Below are 12,001 nucleotides of genomic sequence, written 5' to 3' on the forward strand. Positions count from 1 at the left end.
TGAAGTTGAACTGAATCCATATTAACACCGACAGATTGGGATGTGATACTCAGGAGAGCTTAGAAGTGAAGAACTTCTTGTCCACACTACTGTGTAGAACTACTGTGTAATTACAGGTGTCATACATCAGAACTTTAACTGCTGCTCAGGTTTAGAGGAAAAATGACCAATATTAATCTCATTACAAATGAAGGAGCTGTAAATGTGATTTTAATGTTCTTTGCAGACGTACCTTATTAGTTCAGCTAGGTCGGCTTGCCGCTCTCTTACGCTGGAGGATTATGGTCTGTATTCGGTGCCACAGACAAAACCGAGCACCCGTGTTCTATTTTTAAATCCATCGCTAGCGGCTCTGACGCAGATTTACACCGTATTAGCGATTTATTAGACAAACAACAACATGGAGAGGATTTAACAGGCTTTCGGTTTATTTATCGCCCAGCACGAACAGTTTTCTCTAAAATTATTACACATACAAACTTTCCAGTTCAAAAACAGCCATGTAAACACCTTTATAATTCTAATTTTTAACTTAAGGCCTCAATCAGGCTGTTTGTAAAATAAAAACGAACAAAAATACTGAACACCAGTGTCTGATAAGACCTAGAAAATAAATGTGGACGCTATATGATGAAAAGTATGTGGTGTACTGACCATGAGCTTGTTGTACAGGTCGGAGGAAACCCAAGCGGAGACAGGGAGAACATGCAAACTCCACACAGAAAGGACCCGGACAGCACCACCTGAGGATTGAACCTAGGACCTTCTTGCTGTGAGGTGACAGTGCTACCCACTAAGCCACTGTGCCACCCCTGCAGCAGTAAAAAAAAGAGATATAAAAAGGTACTTGGGTTTGACTAGCTTGGGTGAAAAAGGTTTAAAAAAATGCATAAACAGAATTTAAAAAACACTAGAAGAGAAAAACATCTCAGAAACATCCTGATTGAGGCTTTAGTAGTGGTGCTTTCCCTTCAAATAAAAGCTTCTCCTTATAAAACCCATTTAAGATAAAAGTATAAATACTGATGCTTCACCAGCATCTCAGCAGTAATGAAACCCAGGGCATAAATCCTGGTTTAACACGATCCCAAAAGCACAAAACCTAAATACAATTCAGCGCACGTCTGTTGAAAGGGGGTAAGTTTTCCCCGCAGTAGAAAGTAAAAAACTAAAAGGACGAAAGTCTTCAGAGTTTTAGAGCAGCATCTGTGATTCCTGCATACTGGTCGGGGTTCAAAGAACCGTCAGGATGAATGGTCCGTTAGAAGACTGAACGACTGTGTGCCCGCCAGACTTCTACTCAAGGCTGAAATTATACTCGCTTTTATGTGCACACACGCAAAGAGGTGACTTGGTACATCCTGGACGTCCTTAGTGCAGGGATGGAGGACGAACCGCTGCCTGCCGAAGGCACACGTAATGACCCGTGGCTCTCCTCGGTCAGGGCAGCAAGACAGTGGCGCCCGGGGAATTGGAAAGGACTATTTATTTATTATTATTATTATTTATTATTTTATTTTTTATTATTATTTATTGGGCAGTAGTAGCCTTGTGGTTAAGGAACTGGACTAGTAATTGAAAGGTCACCGGTTCAAGCCCCACCACTGCCAGGTTGTCACTGTTGGGCCCTTGAGCAAGGCCCTTAACCCTCAATTGCTTGGACAGTGTACTGTCACAGTACTGTAAGTCACTTTGGATACAAGCGTCTGCTAAATGCCGAAAATGTAAATGCAGTGTAAATTTATTAGGATTTTTGGTTACATTTTTGTATCTCCAATTCACCTCACTTGCACGCCTTCGGACTGTGGGAGGAAACCGGAGCTCCCGGAGGAAACCCACACAGCCACAGGGAGAACATGCAAACTCCACACAGAAACCTGTGTGCCGCCCATGGATAGGACTAGATTAGGAAGGGTCTATGCTTCTACTTTATAGGGCCCACGTGCAGCCCATGACACTCGCTTTTGACCACTGGCTCAGAGTGGCTTAGCTAATCAAAAGGTTGAAGTCCAGGACTTGCAATTAAATCAGTCCAAACAGACCTTTTAGAATGTCAATTTCCCTGACTATGTTCAGACCTTCCAGGATTGTGCAGACCCTGCTTGTCACACAGTAGTGGTTTGGGACACAGCCAGATCGTAGTATCTTGCTGGGATGCCTCAGCTGTGCACTTCATGCACATGAACGATACGATACTACCCATGAACCCACTGTGCACACGTGTACACACGCGGCGGGTATAACTTCAGCCCGTATTTCCTTATAGCTTTCCGTAGCAACATTGAAAAATTCATCCACACACACACACACACACACACACACACACACACATTCAAGACACCTGGTGAGGAGGTAAAACTACATACGCGGTCTGGTGCAAATGCCCCTGCAGGTCAGGAATGTCAGTCAGTCAGTCAGTAAGTCACTTCACATCACAGCAGAATAAAACTGCTGATTCGAGTCCTCAGAACGTCCAAGAACTCAGCGCTACACTTCAAAAACACCAAAGTTTTTCACACACACCCTCACACACACCCACATCCACACAGTTTGGTCAGCTACAGTTCCTCGAAGTAGGCCACTCTTGACTTGGCGCTCTGTAGTGTAAGCTGTGGAGAGAGAGAATGACAGAGATCAATCGTAAATTTACATTCTTATAGTGAGTTTCCAGACATTTCTACACATTCACATTAGCGTAGATCTCCTAACTGACATCGCAGGCGAGTTCTTGGGTCAATAAACACTTTCCACAGAACATTTAGCTGGTGACAAATTTCATTATTGATTAGCCAGTCAGTCAGTCTAGAACCTCACCCACCCTGATCAAGCCCGATCCTTTTTAAAATGAAGTCATTTCTAGTTCTCGTACGATTCTCTGCTGCTTGCACAAACCTGACTCTCGTCGAGGAGAGTCGCAAACTAACACCTGTCCCCTGACATGCGAAGGCGCAGACTGATTCTTTTACACCAGCCAGCGGTGGATTCTCACAGATTCATGCTTTGTCTTAAGTGTTTCTTCACTACTCATGCTGGTGATGAAAGAAAGCCATATCAGGGCACTCGGGTGGCACAGGAATAAAACACACTAGCCCAGGGTTGACATTTTTTCCAGCAACTCCACAAGGGGGCGTTCATGTACAAGTTCATTTCATGTCTGTGCCTGTTAAAATTTGTTGATTTAATTATTATTATTTTTCTCTGCGACTGTTTTTTTGGCTCACTACCCACCCAAAGGTCACGACCCAAGGTTTAAAAAACCCTGTGCTCTTGAGTTTGAATCTCATCTCTCCTATTGGCTAGCTGGGAGACTACTGCTCCAATTACGGCCTCTCCTGGCTGGTTCATGGCACTGCACAGAGACCGGGAATAATGGATAGCAGTGCGTGACTCTCCATAACGTGATACTGATCCCTGTGTGAACCCGCCTGGTGCAGGTGAAAAGAAGCGGTTGGATATTTAATGTGTACATTTCTCGGTCAGGGTCGGGGTCTGCAGCAGTACGGCAGTAAAAAAGTTACAACAGGGTAATTGGATATGACTCGATTGGGGGAAAAAATAGATAAAAAAGAAACCTTATCCAACCTTCCCTTTTTCATACAACTCGGATGAAGTTCATGCCAGTGGGGGTTGAACTCGGGAGCAAACATTTTAGGAAGATGAGGGTTTAATTTTCCTTTTATAAGTTTTAAATTCAGAGTGAAACAGTAAAATGCATCCTAAATATGTACAAGTATTTAAGCCATGATGTATTGTAATGAACTTCACACCATCAGTGTCACTTCACCTGGAATTGTGATGAGGAGAATGATATTCGGAATTACTCACTCAAATTTATTATTATTTTTTGCATATTTTTTCCTAACCATATGCGTGTTAAGCATGCCCCTGGTTCTTTTAGAAGGTTGTGTTTCCATTACAGCAATTGATAATGGTAAACAAAAGGAGGTGATGGAGCGCCCATAGAAGCAAACCAAATATGCCTGCACTATTCTTGGCCTTAATCTTAAGATTCACAGGAAGCAGAAGCTCTCTAAGCTGGTGCTGTTCCACACTAATGCACCGCATCGCTCAAGGGCTGGGGCTGTTTCAAAAGGCATCGTGACACCAACCAAAAGCAGGTCTAATCCGAGCGTAGCAGCTGAACACCTTGCACCAACTGCAGCCAGACTTCTGTACAGTAATGCGCCCCGGGCTACAGTCGCCAGCAGGAAGAATTAGGGATTATTAATCATCCTAACAGGACAACCTGGAAAACCAGCCGTCTCTGTCCTACTGCCTCCGGGACAACATGAATCCACCTGGACTTTCTAAACACCACCAAAGCACCAAGATGAGAAAGTCTAGTTCATCAGCAGAAGTGTGTCTGTAAGGCCTGGGTGTTCTTAGTTCATCAGAACAATAGGAGGTTCTGCTTGGGGTTGGATAGTACTAGAAGACAGCACAAAACGATGCACGTTTTAGTGTTGGAGTCCCATCCATTTCGCTCCACATATGTCTCCTACAGCACTTTATCTCTGTCTTTTCAGCCTATAGCAGTTTCTCCAAATCCTTCTTTAGGTCAGCTGTCAATTCAGTCCGAAACAGCTCTGCCCATTCAGCCCACATCGATTTAATTCCAACTATTCAGCCTACTGCAGTTTAACCCTTTATATTTAGTGTACAGCATCTTAGCCCTGCACCAATTTAATGATGGTCATTCAGCCTACCTACATTAGTTTATCCCTGCCCATTTGGTTTATAGCAGATTATCTATGTTCAGAGTTCCTTTTTACCAATCATTTCCACATTGGGCGCTCAGGTGGCACATCGGTAAATGGCGGTAACCCACTACTGCTGGGATCCAGGGTTTAAATACACAGCCGTGCTATCAGGTGTGTACATACAGACATGATTGGCTATGTCTGAGAGGGGCTGTACACCGAGCCGGCGCTGCCATTGCCCTGCCATTGCCATTATCCAATTTGTCTTCCGCTGCTGACAGACTCCAGATTTGCATCCAAGGAGAGCACGCCGCTACCCACACCTTCATTACACATGTACAGCCCTCCTCTTCTGTCCTCTTCAGTCTCTTGAGCGAGGCCCTTAACCCTTTCTGCTCCAGGGACACTGTACAATGGCTGACCCTTCGCTCTGACCCCAGCTTCCAAACAAGCTGGGATGCTGGGATATGCAAAGAAAGAATTTCTTAGTCCTGTACACATGTATATGTATATTTGACAAATAAAGGAGTTCTATTCTTTTATTCTATAAATATTTGTTTTAAATCATGTTTACTATTATTTTTATTATGTGACATGACGCAATAACCAACTGATGTAGCAAAGAATAGTTTTTCGTTTAGACTTCATCGTTTTATTTGCCTGAACGCATATGATGAAAAAGCAAACCAACATTCTGATTACTGGTACATTCATTTACGAAGGAATAAACCAAATTAAAAAGTAGGAATAAAGGTGAACTCTGAGCATCCAGCAGGACTAGCTGCACAGTTTCCCTTCCTCCAAGTCCAATTATCTAATCACAGCAAAGTCGACGGCGGCTCTGCACACACGAGACTCTTAAACAGAACAGATCAACAAAAGGCCGCAATCAATTAGCGCAGCGCTAATGAAGTCCACTGAATTGAAGAAAAGCACACGGGTTTGAATCTACGGCATGATAAAGGCTGATTTAATTGCATTTGAATTTTTCTTGATCCTATTTTGTAAAGCTAATTGAATTTAAAAAGATAATAAAAGATAACAGCAATGTCCACAGACTTCCGATAGCATCAACCTGTCCCTGTCAAACACCAAAGATTCTATTTTCCCTTTTTCTTCCAATTTAGTCATTTACATTTACGGCATTTAGCAGACGCCTTTATCCAAAGCGTCTTACATTACAGTTACAGTATACAGTCTGAGCAATTGAGGGTTTAGGGCCTTGCTCAAGGGCCCAACAGCAGCAACTAGGGCTGGGCGATTTTGCAAAAAAAAAAAAATCTTGATTATTTAAAAATTATACCCGATTGTCGATTACGATTTCGATTTTTTTTGTTCTTGTATAATGCAATTAAAATAAGACTCAAATTTTTTTTTTTGCATTGTAATTAAAGGCTGCAGAAGTGCAAAAATAGTAACAGCACCACCTATAATTATCCTTTTAAGGGACTCAAACTTTATAACAATAACGATATCACAATAATTAACAATAATTAAAACAAAATAGTTCTAAATTATCTATATCCTTATCTATCTATATCTAAGAATAGCTCACAAACAACTTTTATTTTAAATAATGTTCAGCAGAACCTCCTTACATTAGGAAAAAAACTACAAAAAGTTCACGTTAAAAGGAACACGAGCCTGTACTGTGCTGTTTCCACCACTGAGTGAGTCTGTATCAGTATCTACACTGGGGGGGGGGCATCAAGTGATCACTCAGCTCAGCTTTGTCCTCTTGTGATTTGGTGGGTGGATACAACATTTTAAACATTTAAGGATGTGTAATGTGTCATTTTAGACCCATAAAACCTTCAAACTGTATTAACCACTATTATGTGTCATAGAATGATTCGATTCTATTGAACGGCCCTTTAAGCCAAAATAAAGGAACCGATTCGCGCATTTGGGAGTCGTTACATACAAACGGCTCTTTAAAAGGAACTGAGACAAAAGATCCGACTCCCTATCGCAGAATTCACTGCAGCAGTTTCCCAGACGCGATTTTTTTACTCAGTAACGGATGTGATTTTAAAATGTAGCGAATTACAATTCTTAGTACAAAACTTAAGTAAAAGTAAAATTACAGGCTGTAAAATCTACTTTAAAAAGTACAAGTACACAAAAAAAACGACTCAATTACAGTAACGCGAGTAAATGTAATTCGTTACTTTCCAGCCAATCCTGATCGCGCTCATCGGCTCCGTATTTTGATTCAGTTCAGCGGTGTTCGATTCAGTGAATCTTAATTAAACTCTTCTGTTTGTGTCTCGTTTTGCCGATCGTGTTTGCGCTCCTTATTACTGAATCTAACCGTTACCGTGTATAATCCTTGTTGTCATCCGTTTACTGTTTTGGGTTTCGCTGGTTTTGGACTCTACCTGATTTTGTACACTGTTTTCGCCCTTTTTATATTAAACTTTCCCTGATTTATATTCCGTGGGCGTCTGGTCAGTTTCTGCTTCGTGACATGTTGGTATTTTAGTAAAAATATAAAGTATGTAAACAATCGCGATTGTCACATTCTAACATCGGGTGAAAATGTTCATGCGAATTAACCGAATTAATCGTGAAAATCGCCCAGCCCTAGCAGCAACCTGGCAGTGGTAGGGCTTGAACCAGCAACATTCTGGTTACTAGTCCAGTATCTTAACTACTAGGCTATGGCTTGTCAATACCCATAGTCTTATCCAATACCCGGGTGAATCTCCTCTATTGTTGCAGACCCCGATTCTGACCGAGAAGGGCTGGAGCGTACCTAACACACGCCCCCTCCAACATGTGTGCAGTTGCCAGCTGCTTCTTGTCACCAGCACGAGGCGTGTTCACACAGGGATCAGTATCTTGTACAGAGGGTTAGGACTCTCTGTATGTCTGTAGGTGGCAAGGTGGCTAAGTGGGTAGCAATGGGTTCGATCCCCTGGTGGGGTGGTCAGGGTCCTTTCTGTGTGGAGTTTGCATGTTCTCCCCGTGTCTGCGTGGGTTTCCTCCGGGTGCTCCGGTGGAGACACTGAATTGCCCTATAGGTGAATGTGTGTGTGTGTGTGTGTGTGTGTGTCTGCCCTGCAACGGACTGGCGCCCCGTCCAGGGTGTTACTGTGTGCCTTGCGCCCACTGAAAAGCTGGAATAGGCTCCAGCACCCACCGCGACCCAGATTGGATAAGCGGTTAAGAAAGTGAGTGAGTGCATGTCTGTATAGAGCTTGCATTGTGCACAGGGCCTTCCCTAAACTGTTGCTGCAAAGTTGGAGGTATATAGTTTCCTTTATTTAATCGATTTATTACACCTGTTAGCGACTGTTGTTGCTGAAACGTGTAAATTCAGTAACTAGAGGCACTGTTCCGATACGTTTGTCAATATAGTGTCTGAGAACAGTGTAATACGCTATAAAAATTTAGAGAGGTAGGTCATGTGACCCACAACTGTAAATAACTCGAGCTCATTATACAGTCCGGCTCTTTTCACTATCCTCTGTTACCTCCTGACCACTGCATGACTCACTTTGTAGCTCAGACACAAACAGAGCTCAGATGAAAGCATGAATAGGTCATTTTTTCACGACTATCCATCACTAGCATATAAAGGTCACGGTGAGCACGCTCTCTGAGGGCCGCTTACCTTTTTGAAGTTGCTCTGTTTGCTGGTCCCACGTTCGGTGTTCTCGTTGTGGAGGATGTCCAGCGGCGTCTCTCTCTCCTTCAGCTTCAGAGACTCGATCTCGGTCTTCAGCTCGTTCAGCTGCTCCTGCAGGTGCTTGCTCTTCTCCATGTACTCCACCCTGTCCACACACACACACACACACACACAGAGAGAGAGGTACCTTGTAACTCAAGGTCCCCTAAACTCGAAATCTTTGAAACTGGACGCCGTTTGTCGAGAAATGTGTACCCTTAAACTCGCCGTTTCCCTTAAACTCGACCTCTGTGTGACCGCTGCTTTGCTCAGCGCTTGGCTTAAGGTGCAAAAACAACCACATTATTTTACATTAGCCTAAAATATCAGGAATAATAACGGGACCATGGAACGCATTAACAAGTTTCCCAAACATCCTTATGGGAAAAAATTCCTTGAAACTCAACCTCTTTTAAACCTGATGCCACTCCCAGAACCAACTGACATCGAGTTTCAAGGTACCACTGTACATAAAAAATAATTTTGTCTCATTTTTATCAGCTGTTTTATCCTGGCCAGTGCTGCGAATGCAAACCAGGAACACCCTGGACAGGCCACCAATCCATAGCAGGGGGTCAGCCACCCCCCTCCAGACATACCCAATCATGTCTGTGTAGATGCCTGGATGGCAGATATCATTCCGAGATTCAAACCCGGGTCTCAGGGGTGGTGAGCTTGTATAATAGACCGCTGAACCACCTATCTGTCCTCATAAAAATCTAATAAGGAGTGCTCAGGGTGCCAGGTCTAAAAACACAACGAAGGGTCGGTTGGGGCATCACCTTTCTGTTGGGAAATCTTGGTTCCTGGCATTACGTTGACTCATATACCACCTACCTAAACATTGTTAGGTACCAGGTCCACCCCTTTGTGGCAGTGGCCATTTTGAGCAGGATTATTCGCCCTGCTATACTGAAAAATTCCTTCAGGAATGATTTGAGGAACATGACAAAGAGCTCAAGGTGTTGACTTGTCGTTCAATTTCGTCTTTATTTGTCATTTATACATATACAGGTGTACAGTACAATGAAATTCTTTCTTCGCATTAACCCATCTCCCTGGAGCAGAGAGGGTTAAGGGCCTTGCTCAAGGGCCCAACAGTAGCTACATGGCAGAGCTGGGATTTGAACTCTCAACCTTTCAGTTGATAGCCCAAAGCTCTACCCACTAGGCTACCACTGTCCCTAAATCTGTAAAATGTGTTGGACACACAAGTCTGAATAACGGACGCCCCACCTTGCAAAAACACTGTTCATCGGTGCCAGATACCACAACACAGCTTCAAAGGGCCTTCCTTAAACTGTTGCTGCAAAGTTGAAAGTATACACTGATCAGTCATAACAATTACAATTACTGACTGTAGTCCATCTGTTTCTCTACATACTTTTTTAGCCTGCTTTCACCCTGTTCTTCAATAGTCAGGACCACAGGACCTGCTCTGTGGTGGTCCTGTGGGGGTCCTGACCATTGAAGAACAGCATGAAAGGGGGCTAACAAAGCATGCAGAATAACAGATGGACTACAGTCAGTAATTGTAGAACTACAAAGTGCTTCTATATGGTAAGTGGAGCTGATAAAATGGACAGTGAGTGTACAAACAAGGAGGTGGTTTTAATGTTATGGCTGATTTATTACATATTAGCAATTGTTGTGGCTGAAACAAGCAAATTCAATAATTACAACAATTGTCCCAATACTTTTGTTAATCAGTGCCAGATACCACAGGACACCTTCAGAAATCTTATGGAGCCCACGCCTCGACTGGGACCTGTTTAAAAGCCTGATCGATCCGACGCGCCTCCCGACTGGGATTTTCTGCACTGGAGTTTAGAACAAACCTAAAAATCCAACAGAAGAACAAAGAGGACTTTATCTACTTACTTCTCCTTCTCGATCTCCATGGACAGGCGTTTCATGTCGGTGTCCTTGAAGTCAAAGCTCAGGTTCTCTGTGCTGAAGCTCAGATCGGGTGGGTGAGAGTTAGGAGACAGAGATGCAGCCTAAATGAGAAAAACACACGTAGATAAATCTATACAGCATTTCGACAAAAGGGCAAAATATAAGCCGTCTCATGCACAAGTGAGCTGGTGATCTCTCTACATAGACGTATTTTACGTCATCCTACGCTCCTCAGAAGAGGGCGTGTCTAAATTCTTAGATCCCTTAAAATGCTCCTACTGAGGCGCTTTAATTCTGAGTGATAATCTGACTGAATAACGAGGGAGCATCCGACGCTTTCTCAGCACTGAAGGCAATCCCAGCATTCAGTGCGGCATGACTTTTCTCACAAAAACGATCAAACATGCCGGACGAATATAATGCGGATCTTATCAAATGTAAATAAATTCTCATTGATGTTTAATGTGTATAAAGGTGTAATAACACACTCGTCGGGGACAGTTTAATCGTTTTCGGTACACGGAGGGAGACGTTAGCTGGCGTGCTAGCGGGTTGTGCTGCCTCAGCGCATTGGTTTGAATAACCTGAGACTAACTGTGTTAGCTTAGTAAGCTAAAACTGTGGCGACGTAATCGCTGTATTGTAGTGCGTCTAAATAATCTGCCTTATGAGTTCCATGTCTTATTAGAATCCTCTCTACTTAGGCAGCTGATCAGGTAGGTAGTAGGCAGCAAGGCAGCTCACTAGGTTTTCGTCAGTGATTTCTTTACAAACTAAAAAGTTCCAACAGACACACTCCAAAATTTTGTGGAAAGCCTGCATACATGGTTAATTCATATTAACATCTAAGGGAGTTTGGAACCGGAGGTCCAACGAGCTCATGAGCACGTTCTCCACAGTTCAATTATTATGATAGACGAGCTCGGAGGTCACGGTTCTGTGTGCTAGTTTTGAATGAGTAAGGTGTACGCATGGCCAGTTTCAGCCCGCGGGATTTCGTATTCAGAGCAGCCGGCTGATGCAGAAAAACATTCAAAATAGTCGAACACGACCACGCGGGCTATGAGCCAGTTCCAAAAAGCAGTCATTTGTGATCTGAGCGGAGCAGACCTTCGGGCGACTATCGGCTGGATGTGCGGTAGCTATTTTCTCTTATCTGGCTGAGTAGAGCCTGATAAAACTGTTGAAGCATTCGTGGAAATGAATCGTTCAAGCACTGAGGAGTCGAAAAAGGATCCCGAGACAAAAGGACAGAAATAAATAAATAAATACAAAACAAAAGGACTGAGAATTGGCTGAGACTGCTGATGAAACCGCTGATACTTCACAGTAATTCCACTTCATTCTTAAATCGATGCTGAATCAGATTCTCAGTCACTGTAAGTTTAAGGCTGCGTTCACATGGACCTTCCTGACGTTCATTGATTTGTGATGCGGGGGTTTCTGGACACTTCTGAAAGTCATTTTTTCTCCACATGACTGACAGGATTGTGTCTCAAACCACACTGCATATTTAACTGGAAGTATGATGTGTATCTATGGGACACGACCATAGATTCTATTTATGCATTTTCCCCCCAATTTAGCTTTAGTCTTGCGCAGACCACAACCCCTTCTTATTCGCCCACACCTTCGTGAATTCCTGCATGAGGTCTGGATCCGCGGGGAGTGCCACACCCTTACTTCCGAGCTCCTCCACTTCCTGTACAGGCACCTTGGGATATTAACC

The 12,001-nt window shown here is 43.4% G+C and overlaps 1 protein-coding gene across 1 annotated transcript in view; it reads right to left on the minus strand.

Annotated features, from left to right (window-relative positions):
* Positions 1 to 410: 410 nt before the first annotated feature.
* nf2a (NF2, moesin-ezrin-radixin like (MERLIN) tumor suppressor a) overlaps positions 411 to 12,001 on the minus strand; it is a 48,990-nt gene continuing 37,399 nt past the window's right edge. The window contains exons 16-18 of the mRNA XM_063017629.1: positions 10,255 to 10,373; positions 8,320 to 8,479; positions 411 to 2,609 (exon numbers count right to left, since the gene is read on the minus strand). Of these exons, the coding sequence (XP_062873699.1) occupies positions 2,559 to 2,609; positions 8,320 to 8,479; positions 10,255 to 10,373 (330 nt within the window). The 3' untranslated portion in view covers positions 411 to 2,558. The remainder of the gene's footprint in view (positions 2,610 to 8,319; positions 8,480 to 10,254; positions 10,374 to 12,001) is intronic.

Source organism: Trichomycterus rosablanca, chromosome 21 (assembly GCF_030014385.1).
Source record: "Trichomycterus rosablanca isolate fTriRos1 chromosome 21, fTriRos1.hap1, whole genome shotgun sequence".
NCBI classification, from domain to species: Eukaryota; Metazoa; Chordata; class Actinopteri; order Siluriformes; family Trichomycteridae; genus Trichomycterus; species Trichomycterus rosablanca.